Source organism: Hemiscyllium ocellatum, chromosome 3 (genome assembly GCF_020745735.1).
Source record: "Hemiscyllium ocellatum isolate sHemOce1 chromosome 3, sHemOce1.pat.X.cur, whole genome shotgun sequence".
Taxonomy (NCBI): Eukaryota; Metazoa; Chordata; class Chondrichthyes; order Orectolobiformes; family Hemiscylliidae; genus Hemiscyllium; species Hemiscyllium ocellatum.
In genome coordinates this window covers 2,049,276-2,070,248 of record NC_083403.1, presented here as the reverse complement: position 1 = coordinate 2,070,248, position 20,973 = coordinate 2,049,276, and the positions used below count along the sequence as shown (strand labels likewise).

Sequence of the window (20,973 nt, the reverse complement as noted above, 5' to 3'; positions counted from 1 at the left end):
TCTCTGTCCCGGGTCAGTGCTGTCTGATCCTGCTCTGTCCCGGGTCAGTGCTGTCTGAACCCGCTCTGTCCCGGGTCAGTGCTGTGTAATCCCTCTCTCTCCCGGGTCAGTGCTGTCTAATCCCGCTCTGTCCCGGGTCAGGGCTGTGTGATCCCGCTCTGTCCTGGGTCAGTGCTGTGTAATCCCTCTCTCTCTCGGGTCACTGCTGTCTAATCCCGCTCTGTCCCGGGTCACTGCTGTCTAATCCCGCTCTGTCCTGGGTCAGTGCTGTCTGATCCCGCTCTGTCCTGGGTCAGTGCTGTCTGATCCCGCTCTGTCCCGGGTCAGTGCTGTATGATTCCGCTCTGTCCCGGGTCAGTGCTGCCTAATCCCGCTCTGTCCCGGGTCAGTGCTGTCTGATCCCTCTCTGTCCCGGGTCAGTGCTGCCTAATCCCGCTCTGTCCCGGGTCAGTGCTGCCTAATCCCGCTCTGTCCCGGGTCAGTGCTGCCTAATCCCGCTCTGTCCCGGGTCAATGCTGTGTAATCCCGCTCTTTCCCGGGTCAGTGCTGTGTAATCCCGCTCTGTCCCGGGTCAGTGCTGTCTGAACCCGCTCTGTCCTGGGTCACTGCTGTGTAATCCCGCTCTGTCCCGGGTCAGTGCTATCTCATCCCGCTCTGTCTCAGGTCACTGCTGTGTAATCCTGCTCTGTCCCGGGTCAGTGCTGTCTGATCCCCCTCTGTCCCGGGTCAGTGCTGTCTAATCCCGCTCAGTCCCGGGTCAATACTGTCTAATCCCACTCTGCCCCAGGTCAGTGCTGTGTAATCCCACACTGTCCCGGGTCAGTGCTGTGTAATCGCGCTCTGTCCCGTGTCAGTGCTGTCTCATCCCGCTCTGTCCCGGGTCAGCGCTGTGTAATCCCGCTCTGTCCCAGGTCAGTGCTGTCTCATCCCGCTCTGTCCTGGGTCAGTGCTGTGCAATTCTGCTCTCTCCCGGGTCAGTGCTGTCTAATCCCGCTCTGTCCCAGCTCAGTGCTGCCTAATCCCGCTCTGTCCCGAGTCAGTGCTGTCTGATCCCCCTCTCTCCCAGGTCAGTGCTGCCTAATCCCGCTCTGTCCCGGGTCAGGGCTGTCTAATCTCGCTCAGTCCCGGGCCAATGCTGTCTAATCCCACTCTGTCCCAGGTCAGTGCTGTGTAATCCCACACTGTCCCGGGTCAGTGCTGTGTAATCCCACACTGTCCCAGGTCAGTGCTGTGTAATCCCACACTGTCCCGGGTCAATGCTGTCTAATTCCACTCTGCCCCAGGTCAGTGCTGTGTAATCCCACTCTGTCCCGGGTCAGTGCTGTCTAATCCCGCTCTGTCCCGGGTCAGTGCTGTGTAATCCCTCTCTGTCCCGGGTCAGTGCTGCCTAATCCCGCTCTGTCCCGGGTCAGTGCTGTGTAATCCCGCTCTGTCCCGGGTCAGTGCTGTCTGATCCCCCTCTGTCCCAGGTCAGTGCTGCCTCATCCCGCTCTGTCCCGGGTCAGTGCTGCCTAATCCCGCTCTGTCCCGGGTCAGTGCTGCCTAATCCCGCTCTGTCCCGGGTCAGTGCTGTCTGATCCCGCTCTGTCCCGGGTCAGTGCTGTCTGATCCCCCTCTGTCCCGGGTCAGTGCTGTCTAATCCCGCTCTGTCCCGGGTCAGTGCTGTCTGATCCCCCTCTGTCCCGGGTGTGTGTTGCCTTGTCCCGGGTTAAGGCGGTGTCCTGGTTTGATGGTGGGCGGACCCGGGACCGCACCCAGTCACTGGGAGAGGGAGCCTCACACTCACACAGACCCGGGCCAGGACCGGGACAGGGAGCGGGACCGGGACGGAGCGGGATGTCCGGGATGGCCCTGACCATTTGCCAAGCCCGGCAGAGACGGGCCGGGATCGGCTCCAATGCAGCGGCCAGAGCCTTCCTGAAGCAGGAATACTGCTCCCTGCGGGATCACTGCCTCCAGACTGGATCCCTGTTCCAGGATCACTCCTTCCCGGCCAACGCCAGCTGCCTGGGATACAAGGAACTGGCCCCCCACTCCTATAAAACCAGGGATGTCACCTGGCTCAGACCCCGGGTAAGGCTCACCCCTCTCCCCCCCCCCCCCCCCTCACCCTCACCCCCCCCCCCCCCCCTCACCCTCACCCCCCCCCTCACTCTCACCCCCCCCTCACTCTCACCCCCCCTCACTCTCCCCCCCCTCACTCTCCCCCCCCTCACTCTCCCCCCCCCCTCACTCCCCCCTCACCTTCCCCCACCCTCCCCACCCTCCCGGAAAGTTTCAACACAACTCCAGCAAAGTTCGGATCCAACTCCGGGAAAGTCCAGCCCCTGGAGCAATCACTGTCCAGCTCCGAGACCCCCCACCCCCAGCACCCCCTGTCTCTATCCCCCCCTCTCCCTGTCTCTATCCCCCCCTCTCCCTGTCTCTATCCCCCTCTCCCCCCCTCTCCCTGTCTCTATCCCCCTCTCCCTCCCCTCTCCCTGTCTCTATCCCCCTCTCCCTCCCCTCTCCCTGTCTCTATCCCCCTCTCCCCCCCCTCCCTGTCTCTATACCCCTCTCCCTGTCTCTATCCCCCTCTCCCCCCCCTCTCCCTGTCTCTATCCCCCTCTCCCTCCCTCTCCCTGTCTCTATCCCCCTCTCCCCCCTCCCTGTCTCTATCCCCCGTCTCTCTCTCTCTCTCTCTCTCTTTGTCTCTATCCTCCCCGTCTCTCCCCCCCCCCCCCCCTCTCCCTGTCTCTATCTTCCCCTCTCTCTCCGTCTGTCCACAGACGTTGCTGAGTTCCTCCAGCATTTATTGTATGGGGGTGCGGGGGGGGGGGGTTTCCTGTTTCCAGCTTCTGCAGGAGTGAGATTTTTATTTGGGTGGAAAAACAGCACCAAGAGGGCGGTGTAGGTTTAATGTGAGACGCTGACTGGGCAAACCCCACAGTCTGCTGTTTTTGCGCCGTGTGTGTGTGACTGAGTGTGAGAGTGTGTGTGTGTGTGACTGAGTGTGAGACTGAGTGTGAGAGTGTGTGTGACTGAGTGTGAGAGTGTGTGTGTGTGTGACTGAGTGTGAGAGTGTGTGTGTGTGACTGAGTGTGAGAGTGTGTGTGTGTGACTGAGTGTGAGAGTGTGTGTGTGTGTGACTGAGTGTGAGAGTGTGTGTGTGTGAGAGTGTGCAGGGAAATGGGCAGTAGACTGGCCCGAGCGAACACTGCTCCTTTACTCCCCTGTCCATGGGCTGTGACTGGTCATCCCAGCATTTACTGCCCCTTGAGAGGGTGGGGGTGAGCTGCCTTCCTGACCCACTGCAGTCCGTGTGCTGGGGGGAGACCCACACTGCCCTGAGGGAGGGAATTCCAGGATTCGGACCCAGTGACAGTGAGGGAACGGGAAGATATTTCCCAGACAGGAATGGGGAGGGGTTTGGAGGGGAACGTGCAGGGGGTGGTGTTCCCATTTGGACAGTCAGTCCAGATTCAATGGGCTGAATGGCCTTTAGCACAGAAGGAGTCCAGGGTGGGTTGGACCATGTGAAGAGCTGCTGATGGCTCTGGGATGGAGGGAGGTCAACTCTCAGAAAGAGAACTCAAGGTTAAAATTGAGTTTAAGAAACATGACTTAGGGAGTGCTGAGCAGGAATTGAGCTGATTATTATAAAATGTACCTGTTTCAGGAAAGGGAGCAGAGTCTGTTCTGTTCCCTTAGTCTGGCCCTTAGTCTGAGTGGGCAGGTTGGCCGTGTGAGGGGAGACTATTGATGTGAGGCCAGTATCCCCCAGAGACTGGTTACCACTGCTGTCTCCCAGCGCCAGGGACCCTGGTTCAATCCCAGCCTCGGGCGACTGACTGTGTGGAGTTTGCACATTCTCCCCGTGTCTGCGTGGGTTTACTCCGGGTGCTCCGGTTTCCTCCCACAGTCCAAAGATGTGCGGGTCAGAGTGGATTAGCCACGCTCATAATATTCAGGGGTGTGTAGGTTAGGTGCATTAGTCAGGGGGAAATGTAGAGTAGTAGGTTAGGGGAAGGGGTCAGGGTGGGATATTCCTCGGATGGTTGGTGTGGACGTGTTGGGCCTGATGGGAGTCTGATTCCCTGAGATCCACTCCTCACTCCTGTGTCTGTGTAGCGACACACGTGTTTACGAATGTACATGTGACTCCAGACCCACAGTGACATGTGAACTCGGAACTGCCCCTGAACCTCTGCACAAAACACAAAGGGCTGATGGAATGTTGGGGCTTGACGTAGGGGGAGCTTTACTGTAACTGTACAGGGAGCTGGGGAAAACACATCTGGAGCACTGTCAGCAGCTGTGTCCCTTATTAAGGAAAGATACCATTTCATTGGAGGCAGCTCAGAGAAGGGTCCCTGGGATGGTCCCTGGGATGGAGGGAGTGTCTCATGAGGAAAGGTGAAACAGGTTGGGACTCTACTCCCTGGGGTGGAGAGGAATGAGAGGGGACCTCATTGAAACACCTTGGATTGTTCAGGGTTTGACAGGGTCAGTGCTGAGAGAGAGGATAGATCCCCTCATGGGGAGGGTCTGGGACCGGAGGGCAGTGTCAGGATAAAGGGGCACCGATTTAAGGCGGTCACAAGGAGGGATTCCTTCTCTCTGACAACATGCGGGTCCCTGGAAGCCCAGAGAGCAGTGGGGGCAGAGTCCCCGTGTACGTTTAACACTGAGAGAGAGAGAGAGAGAGAGATCTTTGGTTCACCAGGGGGTCAAGGAGAAGGGCAGGAAAGTCAAGGTGAGGAATGTCTGATCAGCCTTGATCCCATTGAGTGGTGGGACAGGCCTGAGGGGCTGAATGGCCTCCTCCTGTTATTATTTCTGATGGCCAAACGGAATGTTAAAATATAGCTGCTGCTTCGAAACTGTCACTTCCACAGGGAGGGGGAGGGGGAGTGCTCAGGGGGGATTGGAGGAGGGGAGATGGAAAGGTCCAGGCAGTTTGGTGTACCAGGGCAGGGGTCCCAGTGTACCCGGTTCAGGGGGTGCTGCTGGGAGGTGAGCTGCTACATGACCGAGCGAGCACAGACTAACACAGCTCCAAAGAACGTGGCTTGTATCTGAGCCAGCGGCACACCCTTTGTGATAACCACACCCCACATCTGCTCAAAACAAGTCAGAAACTGCAGGGAAAAATATCCTCATTAAACCACAATATACAACTGCCAGGCACAGCAACATGAGACATCACCACACCCCACTACGTTCAGCACACCGCATGTACCCCAGTACTATACCCCAGTGTTATACAGTGACAGACCTGTCCCCACCAGTACTGTACCCCAGTGTTATACAGTGACAGACCTGTCCCCACCCCAGTACTGTACCCCAGTGTTATACAGTGACAGACCTGTCCCCACCCCAGTACTGTACCCCAGGGTTATACAGAGACAGACCTGTCCCCACCCCAGTACTGTACCCCAGTGTTATACAGTGACAGACCTGTCCCCACCCCAGTACTGTACCCCAGTGTTATACAGTGACAGGCCTGTCCCCACCCCAGTACTGTACCCCAGTGTTATACAGTGACAGACCTGTTTCCACCCCAGTACTGTACCCCAGTGTTATACAGTGACAGACCTGTCTCCACCCCAGTACTGTACCCCAGTGTTATACAGTGACAGACCTGTCCCCACCCCAGTACTGTACCCCAGTGTTATACAGTGACACACCTGTACCCCAGTTGTGTGAAATCACTCGCGGCCTGACATCCCTCAGTCATCACAAACAGTGTCTATTGTCGTCTCTGAAATGGTCAACCCTCCTGTCCCGACCTCCTTTCCCTCTGTACCACTCTCTCTGTTTCGATATTTCCCGTGAGATTTCATTGATTTGTATGTGATGTGAAAAGGACATTCTGCCCATTGAGCTTTCATTCACATAAACCCCACGGAATGTCCGCTGATCCCAGTCTCCTGCACCAGCCCCATGTCCTGGAACGGTATTTTAAATACCCATCCAAATATTTTTGTAAACGGTAAGTTCTCGGCTCCTGTCAGCCTTTGAGAGAGTGATACCTTTCCCCAAATCCCCGATGTAATCCTGCCCCTTTGTTTAACCCCATGCACCCTTGTTATTGACCCCCCCACCAAGGGGAACAGCAGCTCTCTATTCCCCCCTGTCCAAACCCCTCACAATCTACCCCACCTCCAGGACTGGTTCGGGTCAGTCACTGTGTCTTTGTATGTGGGAAATCATCTCTCACTGACTGTGAGGAAGTGACAATAAGGATTGATGAGGGCAGAGTGGTGATCGTGATCGATATGGACTTCAGTAAGGTGTTCGACAAGGTTCCCCATGGGAGACTGGTTAGCAAGGTTAGATCTCACGGAATACAGGGAGAACTAGCCATTTCTGGTCAGAATCAGTGTATCAGGAAACATGAAACAAGGTACGAGACAGTGTGTCAGACCTTCCACAGATACCTTCCCAACACGCAACACCTCACTTTCATTTAAATTAAACTCCATCTGCCATTTCTCAGCCCATTGTCTCATTAATGTTCCAGAGGGTTGTTTTTCAGACTGGAGGCCTGTGACCCACTGTATTCCACAAGGACCTGTGCTGGGTCCACTGCTTTTCATCATTTATATAAATTGTTCAATGTGTACATAGGATGTATGGTTAATAAATGTGCTGATGACACCAAAATTGGAGGTGTAGTGGACAGCGAAGAGGGTTCCCTCAGATTACAACAGGATCTGGACCAGATGGGCCAATGGGCTGAGAAGTGGCAGATGGAGTTTAATTCAGATAAATGCGAGGTGCTGCATTTTGGGAAAGCAAATCTTAGCAGGACTTATACACTTAATGGTAAGGTCCTAGGGAATGTTGCTGAACAAAGAGACCTTGGAGTGCAGGTTCATAGCTCCTTGAAAGTGGAGTCACAGGTAGATAGGATAGTGAAGAAGGTGTTTGTTATGCTTTCCTTTATTGGTCAGAGTACTGAGTACAGGAGTTGGGATCTCATGTTGCGGCTGTACGGGATATTGTTGGAAAACTGTATTCAATTCTAGTCTCCCTTCTATAGGAAACATGTTACAGTCACAAAGACGTACAGCATGGGAACAGACCCTTCAGTCCAACCCAATCTAGTCCCACCTGCCAGCACCCAGCCCATATCCCTCCAAACCCTTCCTATTCATATCCCCATCCAAATGCCTCTAAAATGTTGTAATTGTACCAACCTCCACCACATCCTCTGTCAGCTCATTCCATACACGTACCACCCTCTGTGTGAAACAGTTGCCCCTTAGGTCTCTTTCATATGTTTCCTCTCCCACCCTAAACCTATGCCCTCTAGTTCTGGACTCCCCCACCCCAGGGAAAAGACTTTGTCTATTTATCCTATCCATGCCCCTCATAATTTTATAAACCTCTATAAGGTCACCCCTCAGTCTCCGACACTACAGGGAAAACAGCCCCAGCCTGTTCAGCCCCTCCCTGTAGCTCAGATCCTCCAACCCTGGCAACATCCTTGTAAATCTTTTCTGAACCCTTTCGAGTTTCACAACATCTTTCCAATAGGAAGGAGACCAGAATTACACACAATATTCCAACAGTGGCCTCTGACTCCGAGCTTACTTTCACAATCAGGATTCCCGCCCACCTTCCGAGGACCCCTTCGCCCACCTCCAACACACTGCATCCACCTGGACACCTTGCGCTGGCCTATTACCCGCCCTCGACCTCTTCATTTCCAACTGCTGCCGGGACATTAACTGCCTCAACCTGTCTACCCCCCTCCCCCACTCTAACCTCTCACCCTCACAACGTGCAGCCTTCCACTCTCTCTGCTCCAATCCCAACCTCACCATCAAGCCAGTGGATAAAGGGGGTGCAGTGGTAGTCTGGCGCACTGACCTCTACACCGCTGAAGCCAAACGCCAACTCGAGGACACCTCTTCCTACCGCCCCTCGACCATGACCCCACCCCCCATCACCAAACCATCATCTCCCAGACCATACAGAACCTTATCACCTCAGGAGATCTCCAACCCACAGCTTCCAACCTCATAGTCCGGGAATCCCGCACTGCCCGGTTCTACCTCCTTCACAAGATCCACAAGCCTGACCACCCTGGCCGACCCATTGTCTCAGCATGCTCCTGCCCCACTGAACTCATCTCTCCCTACCTCGACACTGTCCTATCCCCCTAGTCCAGGAACTCCCCACATACATTCGAGACACCACCCACACCCTCCACCTCCTCCAAGACTTCCATTTCCCTGGCCCCCAACGCCTCATCTTCACCATGGATATCCAATCCCTCTACACCTCCATCCGCCATGACCAGGGCCTCCAAACCCTCCGTTTTTTCCTCTCCCGACGTCCCCAACAGTACCCTTCCACCGACACACTCATTCGTTTGGCCGAACTGGTCCTCACCCTTAACAATTTCTCCTTCGAATCCTCCCACTTCCTCCAGACCAAAGGGGTAGCCATGGGCACACGTATGGGCCCCAGCTATGCCTGTCTCTTTGTTGGCTACGTAGAACAGTTGATCTTCCATAGTTACACTGGCACCACTCCCCACCTCTTCCTCCGCTACGTTGATAACTGCATTGGCGCCACCTCGTGCTCCCGCGAGGAGGTTGAGCAATTCATCAACTTCACCAACTCATTCCACCCTGACCTTAAATTTACGTGGATCATCTCTGACACCTCCCTCCCCTTCCTGGACCTCTCCATCTCCATTAATGACAACCGACTTGACACTGACATTTTTTACAAACCCACAGCTCCCTGGATTACACCTCTTCCCACCCTACCTCTTGGAAAAATGCCATCCCGTATTCCCAATTCCTCCGCCTCTGCCGTATCTGCTCCCAGGAGGACCAGTTCCACCACAGAACACACCAGATGGCCTCCTTCTTTAGAGACCGCAATTTCCCTTCCCACGTGGTTAAAGATGCCCTCCAACGCATCTCGTCCACATCCCGCACCTCTGCCCTCAGACCCCACCCCTCCAACCGTAACAAGGACAGAACGCCCCTGGTGCTCACCTTCCACCCTACCAACCTTCGCATAAACCAAATCATCCGCCGACATTTCCGCCACCTCCAAAAAGACCCCTCCCACCAGGGATATAGTTCCCTCCCCACCCCTTTCCGCCTTCTGCAAAGACCATTCCCTCCGTGACTACCTGGTCAGGTCCACACCCCCCTACGACCCACCCTCCCATCCTGGCACCTTCCCCTGCCACCGCAGGAACTGTAAAACCTGTGCCCACACCCCCTCACTCACCTCCATCCAAGGCCCTAAAGGAGCCTTCCACATCCATCAAAGTTTTACCTGCACATCCACTAATATCATTTATTGTATCCGTTGCTCCCGATGCGGTCTCCTCTACATTGGAGAGACTGGGCGCCTCCTAGCAGAGCGCTTTAGGGAACATCTCCGGGACACCCGCACCAATCAACCACACCGCCCCGTGGCCCAACATTTCAACTCCCCCTCCCACTCTGCTGAGGACATGGAGGTCCTGGGCCTCCTTCACTGCTGCTCCCTCACCACCAGACGCCTGGAGGAAGAACGCCTCATCTTCCGCCTTGGAACACTTCAACCCCAGGGCATCAATGGGGACTTCAATAGTTTCCTCATTTCCCCTTCCCACAGCTCACCCTAGTTCCAAACTTCCAGCTCAGCACTGTCCCCATGACTTGTCCGGACTTGTCCGACCTGCCTAGCTCCTTTTCCACCTATCCACTCCACCCTCTCCTCCCTGACCTATCACCTTCATCTCCTCCCCCACTCACCCATTGTACTCTATGCTACTTTCTCCCCACCCCCACCCCCCTCTAGCTTATCTCTCCACACTTCAGGCTCACTGCCTTTATTCCTGATGAAGGGCTTTTACCCGAAATGTCGATTTTGCTGCTCGTTGGATGCTGCCTGAACTGCTGTGCTCTTCCAGCACCACTGATCCAGAATGTCCTGTACAGCCGCAACATGACCTCCCAACTCCTGTATTCAATACTCTGACCAATAAAGGAAAGCATACCAACCACCTTCTTCACTATCCTATCTACCTGCGACTCCATTTTCAAGGAGCTATGAACCTGCACTCCAAGGTCTCTTTGTTCAGCAACACTCCCCAGGACCTTACCATTAACTGTATAAGTCCTGCTAAGATTTGCTTTCCCAAAATGCAGCACCTCGCATTTATCTGAATTAAACTCCATCTGCCACTTCTCAGCCCATTGGCCCATCTGGTCCAGATCCTGTTGTAATCTGAGGTAGCCTTCTTCGCTGTCCACTACACCTCCAATTTTGGTGTCATCTGCAAACTTACTAACTGTACCTCTTATGCTCGCATCCAAATCATTTCTGTAAATGACAAAAAGTAGGGGACCCAGCACCGATCCTTGTGACACTCCACTGGTCACAGGCCTCCAGTCTGAAAAACAACCCTCCACCACCACCCTCTGTCTTCTACCTTTGAGCCAGTTCTGTATCCAAATGGCTAGTTTCTCCCTGTATTCTGTGAGATCTAACCTTGCTAACCAGTCTCCCATGGGGAACCTTGTCGAATGTCTTACTGAAGTCCATATAGATCACATCTACTGCTCTGCCCTCATCTTTGTTACGTCTTCAAAAAACTCAATCAAGTTTGTGAGACATGATTTCCCACGCACAAAGCCATGTTGACTATCCCGAATCAGTCCTTGCCTTTCCAAATACATGTACATCCTGTCCCTCAGGATTCCCTCCAACAACTTACCCACCACCGAGGTCAGGCTCACCGGTCTATAGTTTCCTGGCTTGTCTTTACCGCCCTTCTTAAACAGTGGCACCACGTTTGCCAACCTCCAGTCTTCCGGCACCTCACCTGTGACTATCGATGATACAAATATCTCAGCAAGAGGCCCAGCAATCACTTCTCTTGCTTCCCACAGAGTTCTCGGGTACACCTGATCAGGGCCTGGGGATTTATCCACCTTTATATATTTCAGGACATCCAGCACTTCCTCCTCTGTAATCTGGACATTTTGTAAGATGTCACCATCTATTTCCCTACAGTCTATATCTTCCATATCCTTTTCCACAGTAAATACTGATGCAAAATATTCATTTAGTATCTCCCCCATTTTCTGTGGCTCCACACAGAGGCTGCCTTGCTGATCTTTGAGGGGCCCTATTCTCTCCCTCGTTACCCTTTTGTCCTTAATATATTTGTAAACACCCTTTGGCTTCTCCTTAATTCTATTTGCCAAAGCTATTTCATGTCCCCTTTTTGCCCTCCTGATTTCCCTCTTAAGTATACTCCTACTGCCTTTATACTCTTCTAAGGATTCACTCGATCTATCCTGTCTATACCTGACATATGCTTCCTTCTTTTTCTTAACCAAACCCTCAATTTCTTTAGCCATCCAGCATTCCCTATACCTACCAGCCTTCCCTTTCACCCTGACAGGAATATACTTTCTCTGGATTCTTGTTATCTCATTTCTGAAGGCTTCCCATTTTCCAGCCGTCCCTTTACCTGCGAACATCTGCCTCCAATCAGCTTTCGAAAGTTCTTGCCTAATACCGTCAAAATTGGCTTTTCCCCAATTTAGAACTTCAACTTTTAGATCTGGTCTATCCTTTTCCATCACTATTTTAAATTGAATAGAATTATAGTCACTGGCCCCAAAGTGCTCCCCCACTGACCCCTCAGTCACCTGCCCTGCCTTATTTCCTAAGGGTTCAGAAATGATTTACAAGGATGTTGCTGGGGATGGAGGGTTTGAGCTACACCGAGAGGCTGAACAGGCTGGGGCTGTTTTCTCTGGAGCGTCGGAGGCTGAGGGGTGACCTTATAGAGGTTTACAAAATCATATTTACACCATCTAGAACATAGAACAGTACAACACAGAACAGGCCCTTCAGCCCACGATGTTGTGCCGACCACTGATCCTCATGTATGCCCCCTCACATTTCTGTGACCATGTGCATGTTCAGGAGTCTCTTAAATGTCCCCAATGACCTTGCCTCCACAACTGCTACTGGCAACGCATTCCATGCTCTCACAACTCTCTGGGTAAAGAACCGGCCTCTGCCATCCCCTCTATACTTTCCTCCAACCAGCTGAAAACTATGACCCCTCGTGTTAGCCATTCCTGCCCTGGGAAATTGTCTCTGGCTATCGACTCTATCTATGCCTCTCATTATCTTGTATACCTCAATTAGATCCCCTCTCCTCCTCCTTTTCTCCAATGACAAAAGTCTGAGCTCAGTCAACCTCCTCATAAGATAAGCCCTCCAGTCCAGGCAGCATCCTGGTAAACCTCCTCTGAACCCTCTCCAAAGCATCCACATCTTTCCTATAATAGGGCGACCAGAACCGGACGCAATATTCCAAGTGCGGTCTAACCAAAGTTTTATAGAGCTGTAACTAGGGCTGAGGTGCCTGATGACTGGAGGGTGTACAATGTTGTACCTTTGTGTAAGAAAGATTGAGGAGAAACCAGGGAACGAGAGACCTTTGAGTCTGACTTTGGTTGTGGGTAAATGTTGGAGATGGTTATAAAAGATAGGATTGAAAATCATTTAAAGAGACAATAATTGATTCGGGATAGTCAGAATGGTTTTGTGTGAGGAATCCTGTTTCACAAACTTGATTGAGTTTTTTGAGGATGTTACTGAAAAGACAGATGTTGGCAGAACTGTCGACTTGGACTTTAGTAAAGCCTTTGACAAGGTTCCACAAGGTAGTCTAGCTAGTAAAGTTAGGTCACATGGGATTTAGGGTGAGCTTTCCAATTGGCTGATGGGCAGGAGACAGAGAGTGTAATGGTGGAGGGCTGCTTTCCAGTCTGCTGTCCCACAGGGATCGGTGCTGGGTCCTTGGTTGTTTGTCATTTATATAAATGTTTTGGATGAACATATAGAAGTAGGGATGTATGAGGCTTTACAAAGCTCTGGTCTGACCACCTTTAGAGGATTGGGAGCAGTTTTGGAATGTATTAGCCCTGGAGTGGGTCTGGAGGAAGTTCACGGGAATGATCCCCGGAATGAAAAGCTTAACTTGTGAGAAATGTTTGAGGATTCTGCGTCTGTACTCCATGGAATTTAGAGGGATGAGGAGGGGGACCCAATTGAAACTTAAAGAATATACAACACTGGGAAGATATTTCCCTTAGCAGGAGAGACGAGGACCCTTTAGAACAGAGATCAGGAGAAACTTCTTCAGCCAGAGAGCAGTGAATCCATGGAATTAATAGCTGCTGATGATGTGGAGGGTCAGGTCACGGAGTATATTGAAGGCAGAGATAGATAAGGTCTGGATTGTCAAAGGTTGCGGGGAGAAGGTGGGACAAAGGCTTTGACAAACGTATCTGCCATGGTTGAATGGTGGAGCTGACTGGATGGGCTGAATGGCCTAATTTCTGTCCTGTGTCTTATGGTTAGTAAGTTTGTGGACCACACTGAAATTGGTGGCATTGTGGGCAATGGGGACGATTTTCTCAGATCACAAAGGGGTCTTGATCAAATGGGTCAACGGGCTGAGAAATGGCAGAGGGAGTTCAATCCGGGTCAATACAAGGGATTGTATTTTAGTAAAACAAACATCGTATGGCTTATACAATTAATGGTGGGGCCTTGGTTAGTGCTGTAGAACAGAGGGCCCTCAGGGTGCAGGTACATAACTCTTTGAAGTTTGGGTCACATATAGACAGGGTGATTAGAAAAGCATTTGGCATGCTCCCCTTTGAGTATAGAAGTTAGAATGTCATGCTGAGGTTGTACAGGACACCGGTGAGGCTTCAGCTGGAATCCTGTGTCCAGTTCTGGTCACCCTGTTACCAGGGGGGAGATTATTAAACTGGAGAGGGTTGAGAAAGATTTCCCAGCATGCTGCTGGGGATGGAGGGTTCGGGTTATAAAGAAAGGCTGAAAGCGAAGGAGGTTGAAAGGACCTGAGAGAAGTTTATAAAATAATGAGAGGTGCAGATAGAGTTAATGGTCAGTGTCTTTTCCCTCAGATGGGGGTTTCAAGGCCAGGGGGCACAGTTTCAGGGGGAGAGGAGGGAGATCTTAAAAAAGACACGAGGGGCAAATGTATTGATTCAGAGAGTGTTTCTCAGGCAGAGTGACACTTACTGAGGAAGTGCTAGATATGGGAACAAATTACAATGTTCAAAAGCCATTTGCATAGATCCATGAATGGGGAAGGTTTAGAGGGATACAGGCCGGGAGCAGGCAGGTGGGAATAGTGTAGTTTGGGATTATGTTCAGCGTGGACTGGCTGTGTTGTAAGACTCAGAGGGACATGGATTGGATGGAGAGACAAGGTCCTTTTTCCCAGGATGGGAGAGTCCAATCTAACCGACACTATTCCATTCTCGTCCATGTGCCTATCCAATGGCCATTTCCTTAAAGTTGGCGAGTCTACTCCTGTTACAGGCAGGGCGTTCCACACCCCTACTACTCTCTGAGTAATGAAACTACCCCCGCTATCTGTCCTATATCTATCACCCCTCAATTTAAAGCTATGTCCCCTCGTGCTAGCCTTCACCATTCGAGGAAAAAGGCTCTCCCTGTCCACCCTATGATTAGATTAGATTCCCTACAGTGTGGAAACAGGCCCTTCGGCCCAACAAGTCCACACCGACCCTCTGGAGAGTAACCCACCCAGACCCATTTCCCTCTGACTAATGCACCTAACGCTACGGGCACTCTAGCATGGCCAATTCACCTGACCTGCACATCTTTGGACTGTGGGAGGAAACCGGAATACCCGGAGGAAACCCATGCAGACTTGGGAAAACGTGCAAACTCCACACAGTCACCCTATCTATCTAATTAATTTATATGTCTCTGTTAAGTCACCTCTCAACCTTCTTCTCTCCAACGAAAACAGCCTCAAGTCCCTCAGCCTTTCCTCGTAAGACCTTCCCTCCATACCAGGCAACATCCGGGTAAATCTCCTCTGCACCCTTTCCAAAGCTTCCACATCCTTCTCATAATGTGGTGACCAGAACTGTACACAATACTCCAAGTGCGGCCGTACCAGAGCTTTGTACAGCTGCAGCATAACCTCCTGGTTCTGGAACTCAATCCCTCTATTAATAAAGGCCAAAACATTGTATGCCTTCTTAACAACCCTGTCAACCTGGGTGGCAACTTTCAGGGATTTATGTATTGGGACACCGAGATCTCTCTGCTCAACTACACGACCAAGAACCTTACCATGAGCCCAGTACTCTGTATTCCTGTTATTTCTTCCAAAGTGAATCACCTCACACTTTTCCACATTAAACACCACTTGCCACCTCTCAGCCCAGCTCTGCAGCTTGACTATGTCTCTGTAACCTGCAATATCCTTCGTCACTATCCACAACCCCACCGACCTTAGTGTCACCTGCACATTTACTAACCCACCCTTCTACCCCCTCCTCCAGGTCATTTATAAAAATGTGGGGAACCTTATCAAACCCCTTACTGACATCCATATACAGCACATCAACCACTTTACCCTCATCCACCTGATGTGTTACCTTCTCAAAGAACTCAGTAAGGTTTGTGAGGCACGACCTACCCTTCACAAAACCATGCTGACTATCCCTAATCAACTTATTCCTCTCTAGATGATGGAAATCCTATCTCTTATGGATCTTTTCCAACACTTTACCCACAACTGAATTAAAACTCACTGGTCTGTAATTGCCAGGGTTATCCCTACTCCCCTTCTTCAACAGGGGAACCACATTTACTATTCCCCAGTCTTCTGGGTACTATTCCTGTTGACATTGACGACATAAAGATCAAAGCCAAAGGCGCGGCAATCTCCTCCCTTCCCTATCCCAGAGGATCCGAGGATAAATCCCATCCAGCCCAGGGGTCTTATCTATGTCTACAATTTCCAGAATTGCTACCACCTCCTCCTTGTGAACCTCAATCCCATCTAATCTAGAAGCCTGTATCTCAGTATTCTCCTCAACCACATTGTCTTTTTCCAGTGTGGATACTGAGGAAAAATATTCACTTAGCGCTTCCCTTATCTCCTTGGATTCCACAAACAGCTTCCCACTCCTGTTTGGGATTGGCCCTAATCTTACACTAGGAAAAAGTGAGGACTGCAGATGCTGGAGATCAGGGTCTAGATTAGAGTGGTGCTGGAAAAGCACATGAGATCAGACAGTATCCGAGGAGCAGGAAAAATCGATGTTTTGGGCAAAATCCCCTTCATCAGGAACCTTTCATCAGCACCACTCTAATCTAGACCCTAATCTTACACTCGTCATTCTTTTATTCCTTAAATACCTATAGAAAGCCTTTGGGTTTACCCTGATCCTATCCCCAACAACTTCTCATGTCTCCTCCTGGCTCTTCTGAGCTCTCTCTTTAGGTCTTTCCTGGCTACCTTGTAACCCTCAAGTGCCCTAACTGAGACTTCACATCTCATCCTAACATAAGCCGCCTTCTTCCTCTTGACCAGGGATTCCACTTCCTTACTCACTCAACCGCTTCCTTCCTTCCTGTCAGGTACATCCTTAGTGAGGACACACAGTCGCTGTTCCTTGAATCAGCTCCACGTTGCACATTTTTCCAATTTCTGGGATATTACTTGTTTCCTCCCCTGTGCAGTCAGGAGTGGGAAATGTATTTAGCTTCTCAGTGTCTCTTTGTTCCACTTTAGTAATTCCCACTCCGATGACAGGGAAGGTTTGATGGTCGGTCTGTGTATCCCCACACGTTCCCCCCCCCCCCCCCCCCGCCCTATAAATCAGTCTGGTTGTCATCGTTAGTAGTTCTGGACTCCCCCACCCCAGGGAAAAGACTTTGTCTATTTATCCTATCCATGCCCCTCATAATTTTGTAAACCTCTATAAGGTCACCCCTCAGCCTCCGCCGCTCCAGGGAAAACAGCCCCAGCCTGTTCAGCCTCTCCCTGTAGCTCAGATCCTCCAACCCTGGCAACATCCTTGTAAATCTTTCCTGAACCCTTTCGAGTTTCACAACATCCCTCCTATAGGAATACAGGGAGAACTAGCCATTTGGATACAGAACTGGCTCAAAGGTAGAAGACAGAGGGTGGTGGTGGAGGGTTGTTTTTCAGACTGGAGGCCTGTGACCAGTGGAGTGCCTCAAGGATCGGTGCTGGGTCCCTACTTTTTGTCATTTACACAAATGATTTGGATGGGAGCATAAGATGTACAGTTAGTAAGTTTGCAGATGACACCAAAATTGGAGGTGTAGTGGACAGCGAAGAAGGTTACCTCAGATTACAACAGGATCTTGACCAGATGGGCCAATGGGCTGAGAAGTGGCAGATGGAGTTTAATTCAGATAAATGTGAGGTGCTGCATTTTGGGAAAGCAAATCTTAGCAGGATTTATACACTTAATGGTAAGGTCCTAGGGAGTGTTGCTGAACAAAGAGACCTTGGAGTGCAGGTTCATAGCTCCTTGAAAGTGGAGTTGCAGGTAGATAGGATAGTGAAGGCGGCATTTGGTATGCTTTCCTTTATTGGTCAGAGTATTGAGTACAGGAGTTGGGAGGTCATGTTGCGGCTGTACAGGACATTGGTTCTGTTTGAATTGAGGTAAAACTTCCTCTGGGTCTAATCTCTCTGAAACGTTCTCTCCTGCAGGAGATCTGCTCCAACCCACAATTTCTCATAGAAGGAGCCACTCGGACAGATATCTGCCAGGGAGCTCTGGGTAAGTACAGGAGATGGGAACCTCTGCCTGTCTCAGCACCTTGCTGGAGGGAACTCCCTGACAATACAACAGCAAAGTAACAACCAGTCAGCAGCTCCAGCAGCAGCAAAGACTTCATCTTCCATCTCACTCTCACTCTGTCTCAGTCTCCTGACCTCAAATACATCACCCACCCACCAGGGCAATCCCAGTAACGTGAGCTCACAGGCAAGACCACTCCCTCAGCACTGACCCTCCGACAGTGCGGCCCTCCCTCAGCACTGACCCTCCGACAGTGCGGCCCTCCCTCAGCACTGACCCTCCGACAGTGCGGCCCTCCCTCAGCACTGACCCTCCGACAGTGCGGCCCTCCCTCAGCACTGACCCTCCGACAGTGCGGCCCTCCCTCAGCACTGACCCTCCGACAGTGCGGCCCTCCCTCAGCACTGACCCTCCGACAGTGCGGCCCTCCCTCAGCACTGACCCTCCGACAGTGCGGCCCTCCCTCAGCACTGACCCTCCGACAGTGCGGCCCTCCCTCAGCACTGACCCTCCGACAGTGCGGCCCTCCCTCAGCACTGACCCTCCGACAGTGCGGCCCTCCCTCAGCACTGACCCTCCGACAGTGCGGCCCTCCCTCAGCACTGACCCTCCGACAGTGCGGCCCTCCCTCAGCACTGACCCTCCGACAGTGCGGCCCTCCCTCAGCACTGACCCTCCGATAGTGCGGCCCTCCCTCAGCCCTGACCCTGGGAGGGTGTGGCCCTCCCTCAGCCCTGACCCTGGGAGGGTGCTGGCCCTCCCTCAGCCCTGACCCTGGGAGGGTGCTGGCCCTCCCTCAGCCCTGACCCTGGGAGGGTGCTGGCCCTCCCTCAGCCCTGACCCTGGGAGGGTGCTGGCCCTCCCTCAGCCCTGACCCTGGGAGGGTGCTGGCCCTCCCTCAGCCCTGACCCTGGGAGGGTGCAGCCCTCCCTCAGCCCTGACCCTGGGAGGGTGCGGCCCTCCCTCAGCCCTGACCCTGGGAGGGTGTGGCCCTCCCTCAGCCCTGACCCTGGGAGAGTACTTCAGTCTGATCCATTAGAGAGTGAGCAGTGTGAGGCCTGTGCTGGAGGTGTTGTACCTGATGAGGGTGCTCCTGGTTTGTCTCCAGGTGACTGTTGGCTCCTGGCTGCGATTGCCTCTCTGACCCTGAATGAAGAGGTCCTCAGCAGGGTGGTGCCTCCTGGACAATCCTTCGGTCCGGGCTATGCCGGAATCTTCCATTTCCAGGTACCTCCGTTCCAGCGTTTGCTCTTCACCCCATATTCTTAATTGTGGGCTTCTCTCTCTTTCTCTTTCTCTCTCTCTCTCTCTTCCACCCGCTTTTTCTCGCTGTCCTGATTCCCAGTGTCTGTCTCTCTCTGTCTGTCTCTCTCTCTCTCTCTCTCTCTCTCTCTCTCTCTCTCTCTCTCTCTCTCTCTCTCTCTCTCTCTGTCTCTCTCTCTCTGTCTCTCTCTCTGTCTCTCTCTCTCCCCCTCTGTCTCTCTCCCCCTCTGTCTCTCTCCCCCTCTGTCTCTCCCCCTCATTTCCCTGGAGTTGGGTCTGGTTCCCTCAGTGTTGGGGGTTGAGTTGATGTGGGATGACGATGGGATTGTGAGTGTGGGAGTCTGTGTATGGTTAATGCTGGGACAGTTTATTAACTGGGAGTTGTGTTGACCGTCTCTATGTGTCCAGTTCTGGCAGTTTGGGGAGTGGGTGGACGTGGTGGTGGATGACCGATTACCCACCAAGGACGGAAAGCTGATGTTTGTCCACTCGGCCGAGAGGAATGAGTTCTGGAGCGCCCTCCTGGAGAAGGCTTACGCCAAGTGAGTGCCTGATTCCTGCTCTCACTCTGATTCAATGGTGTGGCTGGGGAAGGTCACACTGAAATGGCAGGGTCTGGAAAACAGATTCCTAATGAAATGAACATATACTTCACTAAAGTGAACTGGGCAAATAGACTGGCAGGAATGTCAGGGAGCAGGAATGGCAGGCACTTAGGGAGGTCAAATACATCCCATAAGAAGGGTGTAGTGCGGTCTTTAGAGTAAAGGTCTGAGGAACAGCTACTGGACTCTGATTTCTCTCTGTAGATGTTGCCTGACCTGCCGAGCTCTTCCAGTGATTTCTGTTTCTGATTCTGATTGACAGTTTCCCCAGTACTTTTGGTTTCTGTGTGGAGAGGCGTTGATAGGTCCAATAAGGTGATAAGGAAATTGGCAGATGGATTGTAATGTCGGAGAACGTGACATTGGGGAGGAGGACAAAGGAAGGGAATATTATTTTCACACTGAAACAAACTGCAGAAAGTCGCAACACGACAGGGCAGGGGAGGGTTGGGGGGAGAGCTTCTCATCTCGCGGAAACAGATCCGATAGAGTGTGTGGTGAATTGAACGCAGACAACAGAATGTAGCTGTGCTTTGGGAAGCTGTGATCCTGTTGGAAAATCCAAAACCTGGATAATTGGGGATCCTCTAGAAACAGGCACCGGTTTAAAACGGAGACAGGAATGAATTTCTCCCCAAGGCTGGATGTGACTCTCTGGAACTCCTCGTTGGAGAGAGCTGCAGGGACCGGGTCCTCGTCGGTGTTTAAGGCTGAGAGCGAGACCCTTGTTCAGTCCGGGAATCGAGGATTCCAGGGAAAGGACGGGAGGGTCAACTAGTGAATGGGGAAGCAGGGTTAAGGGGCCGAAAGGTCTGTTCCCGTTTTATCCTGATGGCTCCGTACTGTTCCAGGTTGAATGGGAGTTATGAAGCTCTGTCTGGAGGCTCGACGACGGAGGGATTTGAGGATTTTACTGGAGGGGTGTCGGAGTGGTACGAGCTGAAGTCTGCTCCTCGCGACCTCTTCCACATCATTGAGAAAGCGCTACAACGCGGCTCCTTGATGGGCTGCTCCATCGACGTAAGCACGTTCCCCACCCCCACATCCCCCCCCCCATACACCCTCACACACACCCCCACATCCCCCCCCCCATACACCCTCATACACACCCCCCCTCACACACACCCCCCCTCACACACACCCCCCCTCACACACACCCCCCCTCACACACACCCCCCCTCACACACACACCCCCTCACACACACCCCCCCCTCACACACACCCCCCCTCACACACACCCCCCCTCACACACACCCCCCCTCACACACACCCCCCCTCACACACACCCCCCCTCACACACACCCCCCCTCACACACACCCCCCCCACACACACCCCCCCTCACACACACCCCCCCTCACACACACCCCCCCTCACACACACCCCCCCTCACACACACCCCCCCCTCACACACACCCCCCTCACACACACCCCCCCC

The 20,973-nt window shown here is 52.4% G+C and overlaps 1 protein-coding gene across 1 annotated transcript in view; it reads left to right on the top strand.

Annotated features, from left to right (window-relative positions):
- The first annotated feature begins 1,742 nt into the window (after positions 1 to 1,742).
- The window catches only part of LOC132830514 (calpain-2 catalytic subunit-like), a 71,848-nt gene continuing 52,617 nt past the window's right edge, over positions 1,743 to 20,973 (top strand). The window contains exons 1-5 of the mRNA XM_060848280.1: positions 1,743 to 2,073; positions 17,579 to 17,648; positions 18,778 to 18,896; positions 19,341 to 19,474; positions 20,389 to 20,630. Coding sequence (XP_060704263.1) covers positions 1,837 to 2,073; positions 17,579 to 17,648; positions 18,778 to 18,896; positions 19,341 to 19,474; positions 20,389 to 20,630 — 802 coding nt within the window. The 5' untranslated portion in view covers positions 1,743 to 1,836. The remainder of the gene's footprint in view (positions 2,074 to 17,578; positions 17,649 to 18,777; positions 18,897 to 19,340; positions 19,475 to 20,388; positions 20,631 to 20,973) is intronic.